Genomic DNA, 20,593 nt, shown 5'->3' with positions numbered 1-20,593 from the left:
TAAGACACAGTAAAATATTTTCTGCTCAAAATTGGAAACAGTCCGACTAAGTCTATAGAAGATCACAGCCAAATAATACCGCTTTCAAGTTGGGCTTGTATCCCTATGGTATGTAAGGTTGCGAGAGTACCTAGGGAGGGTTGAGGGTAGGATCGGTAACGCGCTGCCGATGCTTCTGGTATTACAGTCGTCTATAGGGCTATATTCTCCGATAACTGCTACACACACACACACACACACACACACACATAGACACATACATCAGCCTATCGCAGTCCACTACTAGATATAGGCCTCCACAAGTTCGAGCCAAAAATGGCGTGAACTCATGTGTTTTGCCCATAGTCACCACGCTGGGCAGGCGGATTGGTGACCGCAGGGCTGGCTTTGTCCGAAGATGCTGCTGCCCGTTCTCAGCCTGTGTATTTCAAAGCCAGCAGTTGGATGGTTATCCCGCCATCGGTCGGCTTTATAAGTTCCCAGGTGGTATTGGAACTGTGTTATCCCTTAGTCGCCTCTTACGCCAAAAGTGGCGCGAACTCATGTATTTTGCCCATAGTCACCACGCTGGGCAGGCCCATACTATGACACTTAATTTTACATTTTTACTACCTATATTATCCCTTAGTCGCCTCTTACGACACCCACGGTAAGAGAAGGGGTGGCTATATTCTTTAATGCCGTAGCCACACAGTACATAACCTTACTCAACTAGTATTAATACGCTTATTTACATTAATTGCGAGAATATTTTACGATAAGCATATTCAAAGAAATAAACGATTACTTCATCTTTTTTTTCATACGTGTAAATATGGAGGTGTGTGCATTCGTATATCTTATCTTTACGTGTGTAATTACATGTGTACACTTTGTTTTTGTTACTAAAACATTTACCTTACTAATTATAATAAGTTATATAATATATGAATATGTTAACTCGGGTAGGTCACAGCAGGAAAACTTAGATACAAACATGATGCAATGAGCGATGAATAAGCAAATCAATATCTCATTACGTTATCAAGTCAGTACTACTACTGCAAATAAATGGAATTGAAGTGTCTGTTTGTAATATTAAAATAACCACTTTTAACTAAATTCATATGTATATTAAAACGATGCATATACTAAAATAACATTTTTTATCTGTCTATCTGTTTGTTCCGGCTAATCTCTGAAATGGCTAAACCGTTTTTGACGGGACTTTCACTGTCAGATAGCTGATATAATAAGGAGTAACTTAGGCTACTTTTATATCAGATTTTTTTATGACTCTGCGAACTTAACAATAATTATTTTGTTAAATTTCACGCGGACGAAGTCGCGGGCACAGTTAGTATGTAAAATCAAACTAAATTGTCATCATTACGTTGACAACTGTCGTCTGATTTCGTTATTAGTATGTTATATAAGAATACATTTACTAGTTTGTTATCATTACGTTGACAAGTGTCGTCTTATTTCGTAATCTTCCAACTTTTTTTAGATTGAAATTTATTCATATTAAAATGGTTCAAATAAGGAGAATATTAGTTTTGTATACCGGTGGTACTCTTGGAATGTTGAAGAATGAAAAGGGGGGCAAGTTGACTTATCTTTATTATTATTGTGTAGCACATAATTCAACTATTTATATATTATTATTATTTTAATATTAATAATAGAAAATCATTTATTTTATTGTTTTAACTAAAAATTAAAATTTATAAACTTTTAAGTTTGGAAATTTAACATTTATAGTTTCACCTATGAGAGTACTTTATTTGGACGATTAGGATATATAAATAATTATTATTAATATATTCATTAGCCTTTCTAGGCATCTATTAGCTTAGCCAGCTATCAAAGGTATTAATTTGACGTCGAATAGTTATGTCGTGTTGTGTTGAAAAAAATAAAGGACAATTTGAGTTATAGTTACAAACATGGCAGAAAATTGGTAAAATTTCATGAAATCGCATATAAATATTTTTTTCTGATTTTTTTTTCACATAAGTAAATCTAGAAAATTGGTGAAGAAGTGGATTGATTTGTATAGAAATGTACTGGATAATTACATACTGGTTAACTAGGTTAAAAATCAAATACTATATCCCAAGAGTCCACGAGGGCCAGACCTTCCAAACTCTAAAAGTTTCTCAGGGCATACTCCCGACACAAATAGAATTAATGGCCAAATATGAAGTTAAACTCATAGTGGCTTTAGCAGATACCTAGCACCAGCAGATATAAGTACATTATCATAATAAGTCACACCCTTAAAATGAGCCACACTTCCCAATCTAGATATCCGTTATCTAACTTCTCAGCAACGTTATACGCTGTCACTGTTCAAAATTTAATTCTTACTTTAATTTCTTTTTAGTACTCGTTCCACAGAAGGATATAGAAAACAGAGTCATAAGAAAATTACCTCAACTACACGACTACGAATATTGGCAACAGCACCTAGCGAAAACAGATAAGAGTGACTACCTCGTATTACCAGGTAAAAATTCTGGAATTTCAAGTTCAAATTCTGTGAAATGAAGATGTGTGACTAAAATTTTTATAGTGTATATGGTCAACACTGAAGCAAAACCTGGTTTTTGAAGTAATACTTCTTTACGGACGTTTGACTTGGGTAGTAAGCTGGTGAATGCGTGGCGTTACGAAAAGTGTGATCAGGAAAGGCGGACGGAAGTTGAGAGGTAGATATAAGTTAGTGAAGATAGAAAGAGAGAGTTACGTTTCGTATATTATTGTAGGCCGTAGCGTACCTTGTCATGTTACTAAAAATGATATATAAAACATGAACATTAAATATTTAAAAAAAAGACATAAACCATTATTCAATTTAAATCCGCTTCAACTAATAAACCCGCCGTCATATATGCGATATCAGCGCTTCGCGCGAATCGACGACGGGCCTTTTATGAAACTTCTACCTACAATCGCTAACAAAATGTTAGAAATGACAGTAGGACATTATATAATCCTACAATTTTATAATGTCGCGCGTCATATGGAATACGAACAAAGTATTGTGTTTTTAACATTGGTCGGCTAAGATTAACCTGTCAAATCAAATTGTCTTGAATTCGATACCGTTTTTATCAATAATTATGATTATTGACACGGTCGCATAATCGCAATATTCCACCGATTAATTTCGTAATAGTAGTAATTCGCTTTGAATTTTTCGTTTGTGCGTTCTTGTTATTAGGGAAAATATTAATATATTAGTGATGAATAATGTACGGATGGGACTGAGGAGTGTTAATTTAAAAAGACGTGTTCATAGCATAACTGCATGTTTATTACTGACATTTAAATATAAGGCTTATAAGGTATACAACATACCTATACTACATACTTAGAACGTATACGACTTCTTATACTACACTATACTATACTACAATAAGTTTACTGGTGAAATATGTAACGGAGACGTGTGTTTGATGAAAGTAAATAGTGCATCGAAATTCAACACGTTAGATTTTGCGGATAAACTAAAAATTCTTCAAGCGTATCGATTTAACATATAAATCAATATATAAAATTCTCGTGTTGCGGTGTTTGTAGTTAAACTCCTCCGAAACGGCTTGACCGATTCTCATGAAATTTTATGTGCATATTGGGTAGGTCTGAGAATCGAACAACATCTATTTTTCATTCCCCTAAATGTTAAGGGTAGTCTACCCCTAAAATTTTTTTTTATATATTTTAATAATTTATTTTATTTTTATTTAATTATGATTTAGCATCAAATTATACAAACGTAAATTTTCATAATATATATGGCAAAACAACGTTTGCTGGGTCAGCTAGTAACGTTATAATTTTTCATTTATTAATAAATAAACAAGTACTTTCATTAAGCATACAATCGTAACTAATTAATAGTGTTATCAATGATTTCCTATGTTTGACACAAACGAAATTATCAGAGTGCCGACTTATGAGGTCACAGTCTATCCAGTAATTGATTTGTTTATTAAATATCAGTTGGTTGCTGTACGTGTATTTGTATGCCTGCATTATCATAAGTATAAATGCACTTTACGTGTCCAATAATTTACTTGTCTGTTCTTGAAATTATCTAAAAGCCTCTTTTCCCAACAAAATTGAAATAAATTAGGAAAAAATTGCGAGAAAGTAGGTGCAGAAGCAATTTTATTGAGATCTGATAACTACTTTTTGAGTAATCTTTGATAACGCGTAGTTACTTGACTATTTTTTCGTCGATCTACGTTGTATTACTCGTCGATGTAATTGAGGTCGGTTTTTTTTTTCGTTTGCGAGCAAACACAATTATTTATTATTTTTGTTGACGTTAACTATTTTTTATCCTCAAATTCAATACTATTCCTTTGGTAGGAATAAAAGTGAAAAACTATTGTCGTGAACGCAGTCTCAGTTCGTACAAAATAAATTAGAATATACACTATTATTACGAAATAGCGTTAATATTTTTGTGTTGTTTTCTAATGTTCACACGAATTTTACTCATTATAATGAAAAAACTTTTTCGGACTTTATCGCGTTTTATTAAGTTTTCCTTACTTAGGTTGCCCGACGTTTTAGACACTTTACAGCAACCATGGTCACTCCCGTGGCATGCCCTGTGTAATTATTATTAATTTATATCAACGATACTAAAAATTCTTCAATAAAACATTACAGATGGCAAGGATACCGATGGCAAGGATTTGAAAATTTTGTACAAAATTTACGAATACGATGAACTAAAGGATGCTTCAAACTTTTCGATCGACGATTGGCTTAAAATGGGTCGTGATATTAAGGTATTTGAGAGTTAATCTACATGAAATTTTTGCCTCTATAGTGGATATAATATAAAAAAATTATTTATCATTTTTATCTTTGAGTATGTCAATTCCTATCGTGAATCATAAAATTTAGATCAGTATATTCGAATATAGGATGTTTATGCTATCCAAAGTATAGACTTTCTGTATACTTTTTTTGACGTGAAAACATCTAATATATTGATGAACGCTGGCTGCATGCACGGAAAAGGATGACTCATTGTCCCGTTACGCTCATTGTATGCGCCGCATCTATCTCTCTTCCACTCGATTGGCCTATGTGTTCGAGGTGATGTTTTGTTATGACATTGTCACGTTAAGCTATCGTCCGTAAACCAACTTTACAGACAACCAAGTCTTTTTTCCAAAAGTTGTAGTTTAATTGTTTAGGTGAAATTTTTATTGAAATAATACACAAAACAAATAGGACAACAAAATAGGACACAACATCTTGCTTAAAATTCGGAGCAGCCAAAGTGGGGAAGTATCACAAAATTACAGCATACAACGGCTAAATAATACTGTTTTAAGAAGTGTTGTGTTCCTGTGGTGAGAAAGGTGACCAGACCTCCTGGGAAGAGTCAGGGGTAGGGTCAGCATCGCGCAGGTGATGCTTCTGGTGTTGCAGGCGTCTATAAGCTACGGTAACCGCTTACCAACAGGTGGGCCGTGAGCTTGTTTGGTGAATCGAATCAGAATTATAGCCCCAAATAAAAACGTTTACTTAATTAATGGTTCATTATACTTAACCTGGATTATGTATGTTAATAAGTTCTCAATTTTTATTTTACAGCGTTTTTATCACGACTACGACGGTTTTGTGATCCTGCACGGAACCGACACGACGGCCTACGGTGCTTCTATGCTGTCGTTTATGTTAGAAGTAGTGGGGAAGACAATTGTACTTACCGGAGCACAGGTATGTTTTTTATAGTTCAGTAGGGATGTACGAGTATACCAAGTGGTACCTATTGCAAGTGACATGTGCAAGGAATCGCAGTGGGTAAAGCTTTAGATTAAGAACCATCGAATTATGGGGTTTTGGGGGGTGGAGCGCAGAGGGCGGAGGGGGCCTACACTAGATAACACTGCCATCATTTGGAAACCAATGGTTTTAGAGACATCAAAAACCGAATCGGAGCACCCCACTATCCACGTGGTCTTTGTCTGTCCTACCCTAGAGTGTTCTTGTGGTTCTCGTAGCTCGTCCACCCTTGTGTGCGAAAGCCTCCCTCCGCGCCTCCGGTTCCTAAAGAACACTCTAGGGGTGAAGCATTACATACAAGTACTATTACATTGACAAACAGCTAACGGTCATATATCCCGTTTTACATATACCTGTAAATTTTAATGCCAATGACTATAAAAAGGAATCATAAAGGAAGAAAATATAAGTCAGTCAAATAAATTATTACACGAATAGTTTTTTGGATAATAACAATCAAACATTAGTTCTAGAATATTTTAAATTTTTTATTACAAAATTAAATTATCTTATTTTGCTTCTATTTTCAGTAGATACTTCACTACATAGTATAAAACAAAGTCGCTTGCTCTGTCCCTGCACATGTATGTATGCTTAAATCTTTAAAACTACGCAACGGATTTTGATGCGGTTCTTTTTAATAGATAGATTGATTCAAGAGAAAGGTTTATATGTATAGTAACATCCATTAAATAGTGGAGAAATACTGTTATTTTTGAGTTTTCTAATGTTATGTCGTAAATAATTATTTTTTTTTTTTTCACTTAAATTGCAAACGCAGGCTGAACCCTACGAGATTTATCAAAATAATGTACTAAGTATTGTACACATTGAAAAGGTCTACAGAAAACTCCGCGATGGTATATACCTATCTCTTATGGATATCCCACAATAAAAAAATTTTGTCATTTACTTTTTACGACAAATAATGGTTAATTTTCGAAGCGATTTTAACCAATACAGCATTAGTCCTTATCCATTAAATACCTTAAATATATTTTTTATTTAATATAGATCTATATGGCCCTTTACAGCATATGATTTAAATGAATATTTGCGAAGATATTACAGATTTAAAAATCGCGGTACGTAGCGTTTGCGGCGGTTCCGACCGGCTTTTACTCTAAGTTAACGCGTGCGGGCCACGGGCAGTAATGAATAAATCAAAACTACTGGATCGATTTTAATCATTTTTTCAGTGAATGACATAGTCTATAATTATATTTTATACCCGTGCAAAGCTGGAGCGGGTCGCTAGTATATAATAAAAGGGGTTTCTTCGATTTATTTTTGTTCAATTTTTAATGAGTCAGAGCACAGCAGAAAAAGCCCTGCTCAAAATTCAGAGCAGACCAAATGGGGAAGTACCTCAACCTTACAGAAGGTCACAGCTAAATAACATTGCTCTCAAGTAATGTTCCTGTGGTGAGTAAGGTAACCCCTTCTGGAGGGTTGCGGGTAGGTTCGGCCACGCGCTTGCAATGCCCCTGATGACAAGCGTCCATAGGCTACGGTATCCGCTTATCGTCAGGCGAATCCTACTCTAGCAGCCTTCCTTCCTTCCTAGGTGCCAATATTCCAGCCTCGTAGCGACGGCAACAACAACTTCCTGTGCGCTCTCTTGATAGCCGCCACACTACACATACCCGAAGTTACGGTATTCTTCGGTTCAAAACTGTTCAGAGGAAATAGGTATATCTCTTACTATTTACGTCTTATATTCAATTCAATTTTGTTAGTAAAGTAAAAATATGGTGTCTAAAAATTCCAGAGTAAAAAAAGTCTCAAATACAAGAATATATGCATTCGATTCTCCAAACTACCCCCCTCTGTTAGAAGCTAAGTCTACTCTCATACTGGACCCGAAGATGTTGTTCCATCCACCTGGCTCTGTTCCTGACGAGTGCGTATTACACGACAAGCTTTCGAAAAAAGTTTACGTCTTGAAAGTAGGCCCTAATATATCTCCTGAGATTATTAAAGCTGTGTTCCAAGGCATGGAAGGTAAGATACTATTAACTTCGATAGCTATGTGGTTACGGCAGTAAAGAATATAGCCCATATTCCCGTGGGTGTCGTAAAAGGCGACTAAGGAATAACACAGTTCCAATACCACCTTGGAACCTAAAAAGCCGACCGATGGTGAGATAGCCGTCCAACTGCTGGCTTTGAAATACACAGGCCGAAGACGGGCAGCAGCGTCTTCGGTGCGACAAAGCCAGCCCTGCGGTCACCAACCCGTCTACCCAGCGTGGTGCCTATGGGAGATATACATGAGTTCACGCCATTTTTGGCGCTTGTGGAGGCCTATATCCAGCAGTGGACTGCAATAAGCTGAAGTGATGATGGTGGTGATTATCTATAATTACACTTAATAGTTTTGGATTAATACACGAGGCCATATGGCGTCAAGCCGGCAGGCGAATGTACATGTCAGAATTGAGTCAAAATTACTATTGAAAATGATTGGTTGTTTTCGGTCGCTTCTTCTAAATCTTTTTTGATTTCTTCATCTCTATTCATACTTTTCAGAATTATACAAATTTTGTGAATATTTAATTACTTATAATGTATGCAACTTTTTAAATTGTTGTGTCGCTTTAAAGGTATAGTGTTAGAAACTTACGGAAACGGGAACATGCCCATCAAACGCAAGGAGATCTATGACGAAATCGAAAAAGCTGTGAAAAATAACATCCTAATCGTAAACGTTACACAGTGTATCAACGGAAATGTCCAAGAAAAGGCAATTTATGAGACCGGACTGGTAAATAATATTGTCTATGCTTTAAATTTCAAAAAATGCTTTTTTTCAGTCACTAGCGGACATTTTTTAATGACTCGGTAAATATTCCATTTCATATGTGTCGGCGCGGATATTGAGAGGTCAGCGACATAATGGAGAGCGCACACAGAAAGTAACTTAGTGTATGTTAACGAATTCGTCAGAATCGACTCGACCGATTTTTATATTTTTTTTTTTTTTGTGTGTGTATTTGGTAGGTCTGATATTAGGACGTAGGTTTTTTTACACGCCTAGGTGTTCCTATTAGTATCGCAGAACAGCGTTTGCTAGGTCACCTAGGGTATGTATATAATTGTGTTTACTTTACAACTGAAAAACCGATTACAATTACACTTGACCACAAAACCGACAAAACACGCATTTTATTATTATTAGAGATAGCTCAATAAGTCAAATCTCGAATAAATGAGATCACGTGACAAGCACCAGCTTTCAATTAAAAAAGAATCATCAAAATCGGTCCACCATGTAAAAAGTTGTGAGGTAACAAAAACATAACAAAAATATAGTGTTATTGAGAACCTGCTCCTTTTTTATGTCGGTTATAATTTGTTTTGTAATTTTAGTTGCTAGTGGAGTGCGGTGTAGTTCCCGCTTTTGATATGACAGCTGAGGCTGTATTTGCAAAACTTTGCTACGTACTCACAAAAACTGAACTCAGTTATGATGAAAAAGTTAAGGTATAGTAGACATTTACTGAATTATATCAATATAGTATATTAAGATTTGGTCAAAAATATTAAAACTAACCTAAGTAAAAATATAAATATTACCATTAATGTCTTTTAAACTGACTATTTGAAAAAAGTGTATGACTGTCACAATAAACGAATAAAATAACGCCATCTATCGGAAACATGTTAGGTTCCGATAGATGGCGTGTGACATCTTAATACTCACGCCTGAAACGTGAAAGGTGCGCAGAGTGCCTAGTGCGAGTTTTATTCACAAAAACATGAGAGAAACGCGTTTATACGTGAAGATTATTTTGCATGGGAATTTAAACACTGCAGCCTAGACGGTAAAGAATAGTATACGATACAATCGATACAGAGTCATCTAGCGGCAAACGCAAGAACTAAGTTGCAATGCCGAATTTCCCATACAAAATGATGTTAAAATTTACGCCCGTTATTGCGAGACGGATTAAACAAAACTCGCACTAGGCACTAAGAATAGGTTGCGCACAAAAGCGTAGCGAGGTCATTTGTTCAGTGGATTTTACTCCTTGTTTCTTTCATACTGTACATACATGTACTGTGTGGCTACGGCACCAAAGAATAAGGCCACCCCCTCTCTTCCCGTGGGTGTCATAGGAGGCGACTAAGGGATAACACAGTTCCGCTACCACCTTTGAACTTAAAAAGCCGACCGGTGGCGGGATAACCATCCAACTGCTAGCTTTGAAATACACAGGCCGAAGACGGGCAGCAGCGTCTTAGGTGCGACAAAGCCAGTACTGCGGTCACCAACCCGCCTACCCAGCGTGTTGACTATGGACAAGACACATGAGTTCACGTTATTTTTGGCGTAAACTTGTGGAGGTCTATGTCTAGCAGTGGACTGTATAGGCTGTAATGATTCTTTCATACCGGGGGTCTTAGATGAAAATCGATTATTAAGGAGTAATCCAATAAACTTCAAAAATAAAATACAATCAGACCGTGATAGTAACTATAAAATGACACTAAAAATTCCGAATCGTCCGACCAAACGAAATTTTTTTTTATAGTAATTTTAATTCCTAAATAAAAGAGCTTAAATAAAATAGACAAAACCTTATCTACAACGTGTTAACAAACTGGTGTTCATCCGTTTATGGCAATTATCCGTTTTGGGGTTTAGCAAGTTAGTAGAAAGTTACATATTGATGTTATAATATCGATTCTGATATCGCAGTTCAATGGACGCCAGTTCAATAACACATTGTATATTGTTAAAATTTTTCTAATACCTTCACATTATGATTATTATTCTTTTTTTTTTCAGTTAATGAAGACTAATCTAAGAGGCGAATTATACAACCCTAATCCTCCAGTACTTTGAAATTAAAAAAAAAGTTAAACAACAATTTTGTAGAATATTAATAAATAAAATCTATATCAATACAAATAAATAAAATTGGAGTGTCTGTCTGTTATATAAAAATAACCGCTTTTTACTAAATGTATACATGGTACATAAACCAAAAACACATTTTTTACAATTTTTTTCCCTCTGTCTGTCTGTTTGTTCCGGCTAATCTCTGAATCGGCTGGACCGATTTTGACAAGACTTTCACTGGCAGATAGCTGATGTAATAAACAGTAACTTAGGCAACTTTTATTTTAGAAATTTAATTATTTTATAACTCTGCGAACTGAACAATACTTTTTTGTTAAACTCCACGCAGACGAAGTCGCGGGCACAGCTAGTATATAATAAAAAAACAAATTTACTTCACACATTTATTTAATTACACAAATAATTGGGTCCACTACACAATCATAAATATATCGATACAAAATTTAACAAATTTGTGCCTTCAAAATACCCACTACTATATTGGTGGGGAATAAATAAGACAAAAAACAATCATAAAGAAAATTCGATCATTTGTTCAAAGTCACACACGACACGAGTACAATCACAAAGTCAGTTGCTTAACAAGTTTGAACATGTTATATACGATAAAGTTATTAAAAAATGTTTGTATTTAAATCAACTTTCGATGTGATTGTACTTCTATACTACACAAGAAAAAATACTACAGACACAGATAAAACATGTTACAATTGTTTATTATTACAATTACCGTATAAAATCTAATTCAACTACGATTTCTACATTTTAAATTAAATTCCTTCACAAATATTACACGAACTCTAGACGCCATTACGATTCACATACGGTACTCAGTTTTCTAAGTCACAATCATTTTAATATACTAAATTTTATGTGTAATTTAATAAAAATGCATTTTGAACACAACGCACAGTCTATGAAATATAATTTATTGCATGAAAATTAGTTGATTTAAATTTTATAACGAACAATTTAAAATATTAAAAGTCACGTGAAGATTGCAAGTATGGCACTTCTGTTTTATTTTTCGCAAAATATAAAAAAAAACGTTAACAAGCCGTTACCTCCTTCTTCTTGGCGGTTGTGGCAGCAAGTGTAGTGTCTTCTGAAAAAAAAAATCAATAATAACTTCAATATAGATAGATAAACTCAAATCTCTCAGTTAACTCAAACTCAAATAAGTAAAAACATCTCGGTTATCATACGAAAATCTATTGCGAAAAATGGAACACTATACCAGCGTCTGTTTCTGGATAGCTAGGGGACCTTTAAGTCGCGAGTTAATAGGTTACTACTAGGTAAGCGTGCTCCATCTTAGACCGTATTCTCACTTAACATCAAGTGAAATCAGTGATTAAGTCCATCAGTCATCAAGTGGTCAAACGCAAGCCTAATTATTAAAAAAAAAAACTATGTTTCCTAATGAGTGCACAGAAGCGATAATACTATTGACTATTGATATACTATTGACCTTGAACGTTGACACAATAATCTATATCTATATATCTTTACAAATAAATATAATTGAATTGTCTGTTTGTAATATTAAAATAACCGCTATTTATTAAATGCATATGGATGTATACACGGTACATATACTAAAATAACATTTTTTTTACAATTTTTTGTCTGTTTGTCCGTTTGTTCCGGCTAATCTCTGAAACGGCTGGACCGATTTTGACGGAACTTTCACTGGCAGTTAGCTAATAGAATAAGGAGTAAATTAGGCTACTTTTATTTTAGATTTTATTTTTATTTTTAAACTCCAACTCCACAAAATTCAACGCAGACGAAGTCGCGGGCCCAGCTAGTTAAATAAATACACACTCATTCTGGTGTAACACATATGAAAAAAACATACAGTCGAATTGAAAACCTCCTTTTTTGAAGTTGGTTATAAAATAGAAATGAATGATAACTTGTTAACTTAGGCTTAGATTTTTTTTTCTATAGAAATGATTAGCTCACCTGTAGGGTGGAGTCTCTTGAGAACCTGGGTAAGGTCGAGGCCGGTGAGGGTCTTCAGGGCGGGCGGGATGCCCCCAGCAAGGCGGGCCACCTCGCCAGTAGCACCGTTGTCCCCAACTAGTACTATCTCATCGGTCTTCGCCAACGGAGCCGACACTTCGGCCGCTATCTGTTAGAAAAATTGCATATTCACATATTTTTATTAACGACGCATTGGCTCAAAGGTCACAGCACTGATGACATTTATATTGGCCATACAGATATTTGCCCCCGATATTCTACCCTAATATTATTTAAATTGGATGTTTATTTTGTTTTTAATCCACACGTCATTGGATCACGTCTTACACTACAGCGCGTTATCAACCCTACCCTCGACCCTCCCGAGAAGCTCGGACCACCTTACTAATCACAGGAATACACCACTACTTGATGTCGCCATTATTTAACTTTGATCTTCTATAATTTAAAGATTAAAGGACGCCGCGTTGGCGAAGCGGTCACAGCCATGGATTGTACCTGTTGCGCTGGCGGTTGCGGGTTCGATCCCCGTACATGACAAACATTTGTATTGGCCATACAGGTGTTGGTGTCGTGGTCTGGATGTTTGTGCAGTCCTTGCGGGTCTCTCCACCGTGCCTCGGAGAGCACGTTAAACCGTCGGTCTTGGTTGTTATCATGTACACCCGATAGCGATTGTTACTCATAGTAGGGAATATATCCTCCAACCCGCATTTGAGAAGCTTGGTGGATTAAGCTCTGATCCTTCTCCTACATGGGGAAAAAGGTCTATGCCCAGCAGTGGGATATTACAGGCTGAAGCGTATATTTATCAGAAATAAAATAGCTATATCAGCCCGATGTTACCTATAACACTAGCATTAAGTTGCTTACCGTAGGAACAGACGACCGTACGACGATGTGTATGTTATTGATATTTGAAAAAAAGCTGTCAGAATGTCAATAGCAAATATCCACGGGCTCTTAGTTACCCACGCTATTTTTACTAAATAAAACATTTGTTACTATCCGGCGTGTGTTTTTTACAATAGTTTAACTTCAAACCTGCAGTTCTAAAGCTATCTAAAATTGCTAGAATGTTCCGACATTGACAGATTTTCGTTTTTATAACGATATTAAGCATGCAATAAATATATCAAACATATAATAAAAACGGTTGTGTGTTAGCTGCGAAGTACGACGGGAGTTTACTCCTTCAGATTGACTGTCTAAATAGGCACAAAATAGGTTTACTAGTCTAAGAAAAAGATTATTACCATATCAAATGGTAAATAAACGAATCAACACCATCTATCGGCGATAGATGGCGTTCTGAGAAACGTATCGAGGTCAATCGTTCCGTAGATTTTTTCCTCGTATTTATTTTCATCGAATCTTAAAGAGTAAACTCCGATATATAGCAAATATTTTAAAACGCTTACCTTTGGCAAAGCCTCAAGAACGAGGGCCATGATAGCCGCTTCTCCGTACTGTTTGTAGACCTTTGCTTTAGCGAGCATCCGTTCTGCATCGGCCTTGCCCACGTCGCCGATAGCGGTGGCTTCGGCTAAACCTAAGACCTTGATACGTTCAGCGTCAGCCTTCGCTGCTTCCACTGTTTGAGTTCTGTGAACATAATGAGGTTCTGGTAGTGATACGTGTACATCACGAATCGGCGATAGTAGGTTTGTTACATTGAATTTTGTTTTTGTTTTGTTAAACTTACAAATTCATACAATATTACATCTAATATATAAAATTCACGTGTCGTGTTTGTAGTTAAACTCCTCCGAAACGGCTTGACCGATTCTCATGAAATTTTGTGTTCATATTGGATAGATCTGTGAATCGAACAACATCTATCTTTCATCCCGCTAAATGTTAAGGGTAGTCCACCCCTAATTTTTTTTTTTAATTTTTAGATAAATTATTAATTTTTATTTTATTATGATGTGGCGTTGAAATATACATACAACCGTAAATTTTCAACCTTTTACCCCCTATTTTTAAATAGCGTTTAGTGGCAAGACAACGTTTGCCTAGTCAGCTAGTCTAATATATAAAATTCTCGTGTCCACAGTGTTAGGGACCAAGTTCCTCGCAAAGGGCTTGCATGATTCTTATAAAAATGTTTGTGCACATTTGGTAGGTCTGAAAAACAGTCGTAAACCTGGGCATGTTAAGCTGTCGGGCCATATACACCAGATAAAGCGATCTTCCAAATCCATTCAGAATGCGACTCAAACCCGCAAACCATCGGTATTTTAGGCGACTACATTTATCACTACACCAGAGCGGTTGTTTATTATTTTAATGAATTATAATTACAATCACTCAACCAAGTCTAAGATTACTTTACACATAATAATTACCTCTTTCCTTCAGCGATAGCCTGCAAGCGATATGCCTCCGCTTCAGCTGGCAAACGCACCGTGGCCATCAATTCTTCTTCGCGACGCATTATTTCTTGTTGTTCAACCTAACATTGAGAAATATTTAATGTTTTTTTTTTTAAGTAAACCTTTTTACGCACGCTTGAGCACGGAAGTTCAGAGGGAGATAGAAGTTACTGAAGATAGAAAGAGAGAAAGTTACGTTTCGGAAGTTTTACTTCAGTCGTGTGGTCTAAAGCACACTCGTTTGTTTTTAAACCAGCAACTGAAAAAAAATGTACCTCGATTTGTTTGCGTCTCTCAACGACTTCGATCTGTATTTCTTCGTTTCGTATTTTTTGTTTGATTTTCGCAGCCTGCAACTCGTAAGCCAGTGCAGCTTCGGCTTTCTGTGAATTAATCGAAAATTGTAATATTGATACAGTTTAGAATTTTATATCTTCAAACAATATTCAAATCTGAGCTATAAACACTTAAAAAATTAACTAACTCTTTTTTTATACAACTCCACAGAGGCTAACTTAACTGAGGTAGGGCACGGCAGGATATATTCTGCTCAAAATATGGAGCAGCCCGACTGGGGTAGTACCTCGACCTTACAGAAGATCACAGATAAATAAAACTGTTTTCAAGCAGTATTGTGTCCCTGTTGGTGAGTAAGGTGACCAGAGCTCCTGGGGGATCCCCCCCATTGGATGGGGATTGGGTCGGCAACGCGCTTGCGATGCCTCTGGTGTTGCAGGCGTCTATAAGCTACGGTAATCTCTTACCATCCGAGCCGTACGCTTGTTTGCCGACCTGGTGATATAAAAAAAAGGCACAGTAAAAATATCCTGCTCAAAATCTGGAGGAGCCCGACTGGGGCAGTACTTCAATCTTACAGAATATCACAGCTAAATAATACTGCTTTCAAGCATCAATCAGTGCTGTGTTCCTGTGGTGAGTAAGGTGACCTGAACTCCTAGGGGAATTGGGAATAGAGTCAGCAAAAGTCCTTTGAAATCTGATGTTGCAGCCGTTTATAAGCTACGGTATTCGCTTAACATGGCAAAATTTAAAGCCCATTATATGAGATATAGTAATGAATTATGTAGTAATAAACTTAGCTTCGGCCTGTAATATCCCACTGCTGGGCATAAGTCTCGTTCCCCATGTAGGAGAAGGGTCAGGGCTAAATCCATCAAGCTGCTCTAATGCGGGTTGGCGGATATATTGCCTACTATGAGTAACGATCGCTATCAGGTGTACATCATAACAACCGAGACCGACGGCTTAACGTGCTCTCCGTGGCACGGTAGGGAGAACCAGAAGGACACAATGAACTTAACAATGAACTTACAGCAGTATTGATTTCCTGGTCGAACTGTGCCTTCTGCAATTTGAAAAGCCTCGTGTTGTCTTCAATCCTTGTATCCATCGAGTACTTCACGTCCATCGCGCTTTTTTCGCACTCTGCTTCCTGTAATACATTATTACTATCGTTATAAAAATATTCAAAAATTATAAGTAATTTTTGGACATCATGAGTGCAATATCCTCCACGAGTTTAGACCGAATATCTATATATTAATACGTTAAGCAAAAACTTTGTACCCCTTTTTACGAAAATTGCGCGGACCGAGGAGTATGGCATTTCGCACACTTATAGTTTATATAGAGAAGGAGTGCAATATGCCAATATTTTTTAAATGAAAAAATGTATTTTTATGCAATTAAATCAATAAAAAAAAAACGTTACACACACTACCACGTATTTGACACACACGCATAAATACTCTTTTGTTTAATGTTCAAACTTATAATTTAAATTAACTATCGTCGAATTTCGGCCATTAGTCGACCACTACTTTATATAATTATGTACTATGTATGTACATATAGCACGAATAGTAGTATACTAAAAAATAAGTATGTGGTTTTTTTATAAAACCAAGAAGCAAGTGAAACTTTAGCGAATAAAAACATTGACATTAATACACAGACCAACACACAGAAATACCGCAGAACACTTGTGACATGCAATAGATGAACGATAAAATTCGGGTCGATAGAATAGCGTCTTCGGTGCGACAAAGCCAGCCCTGCGGTCACCAACCATCTGCCCAGGGTGGACTATGGGAAACTCACATGAGATCACGCCATTTTTGGCGCGAACTTGTGGAGGCCTATGTCCAGCAGTGGACTGCGATAGGCTGGAGTGATGAGAATAAATGTTTCACTTTCATAATAATAATATAATATATTTTATTCAGACACATATGATAATCGCTCAAGTACTTTTATTTCATCATCTCTGCCTTCAGTATTGGTAATATACAATTAAATTACGATCAATGCAATTGATACTGTTAGATACAGTCAATCAAAGCCTAATTGTTTACTGTTAAGCAATGGAAAAAGGTCTACGCTTCTTACAAGGTTACAGTTATTGCCCTTGTGCCCAATCATAGCAATTCTTGCGTCTTGAATTGAATAATTAAGGGTCCAATTTTTTCAATTGCCATAACGATAATGTCACGTGCCCTGTGGAATGTAGGCTGACATTGACTTTAATATAAAAATTAAGAACTGTCCTATATATGTTTGTAGGTAACTGGTGACGTGTAAGGCTTTTTAGGTCAGAACCCGATTACTGATTTGAATAGATGCCAACAAATAATGTGAAAACGGTATCGTTAAGTCTTCAAATAAAAGGAACTTAAAAATGTCGACAGTTGTTGTCACAGAGAAGAATATCCTCTATTAACTCATGGTACTAAACCGCTATTATGAGTTATTAAGACGTGGTGTAGAACTCCTTTTTAATTCTTAGAACAGACCTCCCAAATATTTGACGGTCGCCCACGTCAAACTTTTTATCCAATAATCGAAAATTGAGCCGATTTTTATGAATTCAAATGTAAAGAAGATGGAAAAAAGTTTTTAATTTGTTTTCAAACCTTCCACCCATTACACATTCCGGTTCGATTATTTATCAGACAAAGACCTAGGGATTAGCAAACAAAATCAACCTTATATTGACGGTTGTCAAAGTAAAACAGTTAAAACCATATTGGAATCAACATAATCATGTTTCCACTAAATCAGATTAGTTAGCGAATAGCCGTCTTACTCCTATAATGATACAACGTAAAATAAAGTTTAATCCGTTATCCTGGAGATCCCGCAAAATTTATAAATTTAAAAATTAAAATCACATTCAGAAATTACTTTATTCAACAATAAGGCTTCATCATAATTAATTAATTACAGTCAAGAGTGAAGCTACCACCGATTCGGAATGTAGATTCTCCAGAGAAAATCGGCAAAGAAAACTCCGCAGTCATCTTGCATGAAATACGGCGTCAATAAATCCACACATCTTTATCAACCAAGTAATACTGCACCGAAGAAAAGGTTAAAGGTTATCTGGAAGAAATCGCTATTTAGCGATAAGATCGCCTTTGTACATCTTCTATTGTATCTTTCTTTATATGTGTCTATATTTCGGTGTACATTAAGAACAAATGAATGAATGAATCGTTTGTGAGATTTTATTATACATCTAAATTATCAGTCCGACTTACTCGAATTCCGGCGTCTCTGTTGGCCTGTGCAACACCAATATCGGCATCCCGCTTCACGACCGCCGTCTGCGCCTTCCCCAAGCTAGCCAGGTACTGGACGTCATCGTATACGTCCTTGATCGTGAACGACAGTATCTCGATGCCCATCCGACCGACGTCCGGCGCAGCAACCTCTCGAACCAGACCCGCGAACTGATCTCTGTCCTTGTACACCTCTTCGACTGTAAGCGTTCCTGGGGACAAAATTAGAAGATTATTCACATGCTTGTGCAAGGGCTGTCAATAGCAACGACGCATTGACGCAATTTCGCTGTCTACATTATGATCTAAATTCCTAATTTCAATATTCTTCAGTTCTTCATTGAAAAAGAACTTCCAAAAAAATATTCGGAATAAACTTCAATATTTTGAAAATACATGGGCATACAATAACATCCAAGGTCCGTCACGTATATATTTACATAGGATTCTCTTGTTCCCAGTTAGCACTTTGTGAAAACATAATGTTAAATTATAAATTTTAATACATAGTGAACTTTGTTATAATGTATTATATACAAAAAAAAAATGAATCCCTAAATGTGTTGTTAACCTCAAACTCGAGAACGACTGGAATGATTTGACAATTTTTAATACTATGTAAAATGTTCTTACAGAGTGAAATACACATGTCAGAAGTGAAACTTCTTTGGCAAACTAATTTTTAAGTCTCGTTTATATTTATACAATTCGAAAGCTTTAGATTTCCGTTCCAGCGCCAACAACAAAAACGTTGCTGTTGCATCAAAACGTTGCCTTTTCATCCTTAAAAATTTTGCCCTCATGCGCCTAAAGGAATTTCACTTCAAAAATAAGATGATTGAATAGATCACGATCATGATTCAGCCTGTGTTATCCCACTACTGGACAAAGATCTATTTCTCGATGCAGGAGAAGGGGTAAGGCTCAATCCACACGCTGCTCCATTGCGGGTTAGCGGAAAGAATATTCAAATATAGAACATTTCAGAAAACGTAAAGTTTTCGTTTCATCGTTCAAGCGTTTAACAGTTCGCAAGACATGGGAACATTTATCTGGTAAGCTAGTAGTAATACCAGTAATAGTAAATAATAATGTCTCAAAAGCTGTAGTGTAGGGATAGCACGAAGTTTTGAGAGTGCAGGAAACATGACACAACCACAAAAACTGTACCACGACAAACGTATATGAGGAGGTCTATTTTAAAACTAGTCGAATTTGTGATAGGACACTGCAGCAAATATCCTGCTCAAAATTTAGAGCAGCCCAAATAGGTAAGTACCTCCAACTGAGGTAGAGCACTGCAGGAATTTCCTGCTCAAAATATGGAGCAGCCCGACTGGGGTAGTACCTCGACCTTACAGAAGATTACAGCTAAATAATACTGTTTTCAAGCAGTATTGTGTTCCTGTTGGTGAGTAAGGTGACCGGAGCTCCTGGGGGGATTGGGGATTGGGTCGGCAACGCGCTTGCGATGCTTCTGGTGTTGCAGGCGTCTATAAGCAACGGTAATCTCTTACCAGCAGGTGAGCCGTACGCTTGTTTGCCGACCTAATGATATTGAAAAAAAATCTCCAACTTATAGAAGATCAAAGCTAAATAATGGCGACATCAAGTAGTGGTGTATTCCTGTGATTAGTAAGGTGGTCCGAGCTCCTCGAGAGGTTCGGGGGTAGGGTTGACAACGCGCTGTAGTGTAAGACATGATCCAATGACGTGTGGATTAAAAACAAAATAAACATCCGATTTAAATAATATTAGGGTAGAATATCGGGTGACTGTAACTTGATATATTTTTAAATACATTTTCTTTGTATTAAATAAACATTCAATATCATATGTCTGTGACGTATCGACACATTTGTAAATCTACTATAAAAATTGTTTTTCCTTGAATATATGACTAATTGAGAAATGCAGCGCTCGGATGCTTCTGGTGTTCTTGGCGTCGATAGGCTACGGTAATCGCTTACCAGTGT

General features: G+C 36.4%; 2 protein-coding genes across 2 annotated transcripts in view; one reads left to right on the top strand and one right to left on the bottom strand.

Annotated features, from left to right (window-relative positions):
- Nucleotides 1-1,427: 1,427 nt before the first annotated feature.
- On the top strand, nucleotides 1,428-10,673 carry LOC123663579 (L-asparaginase-like). Its single transcript, XM_045598251.1, has 9 exons — nucleotides 1,428-1,584; nucleotides 2,369-2,491; nucleotides 4,669-4,790; nucleotides 5,608-5,733; nucleotides 7,367-7,491; nucleotides 7,571-7,803; nucleotides 8,406-8,566; nucleotides 9,172-9,285; nucleotides 10,595-10,673. Exons 1-9 carry the CDS (start codon nucleotides 1,512-1,514, stop codon nucleotides 10,649-10,651), a joined length of 1,134 nt encoding a protein of 377 aa, XP_045454207.1. The 5' UTR covers nucleotides 1,428-1,511; the 3' UTR covers nucleotides 10,652-10,673.
- A 365-nt stretch (nucleotides 10,674-11,038) lies between these two features.
- Nucleotides 11,039-20,593, bottom strand: part of LOC123663574 (flotillin-2) — a 324,503-nt gene continuing 314,948 nt past the window's right edge. Inside the window, exons 4-10 of the mRNA XM_045598246.1 lie at nucleotides 18,597-18,829; nucleotides 16,370-16,489; nucleotides 15,312-15,419; nucleotides 15,010-15,116; nucleotides 14,080-14,263; nucleotides 12,638-12,806; nucleotides 11,039-11,774 (exon numbers count right to left, since the gene is read on the bottom strand). Of these exons, the coding sequence (XP_045454202.1) occupies nucleotides 11,719-11,774; nucleotides 12,638-12,806; nucleotides 14,080-14,263; nucleotides 15,010-15,116; nucleotides 15,312-15,419; nucleotides 16,370-16,489; nucleotides 18,597-18,829 (977 nt within the window). The 3' untranslated portion in view covers nucleotides 11,039-11,718. The remainder of the gene's footprint in view (nucleotides 11,775-12,637; nucleotides 12,807-14,079; nucleotides 14,264-15,009; nucleotides 15,117-15,311; nucleotides 15,420-16,369; nucleotides 16,490-18,596; nucleotides 18,830-20,593) is intronic.

This window comes from Melitaea cinxia, chromosome 20 (assembly GCF_905220565.1).
Source record: "Melitaea cinxia chromosome 20, ilMelCinx1.1, whole genome shotgun sequence".
NCBI lineage: Eukaryota > Metazoa > Arthropoda > Insecta > Lepidoptera > Nymphalidae > Melitaea > Melitaea cinxia.
The sequence above is the reverse complement of the archived record's forward strand: the minus strand, read 5'-3'. Positions and strand labels throughout refer to the sequence as shown.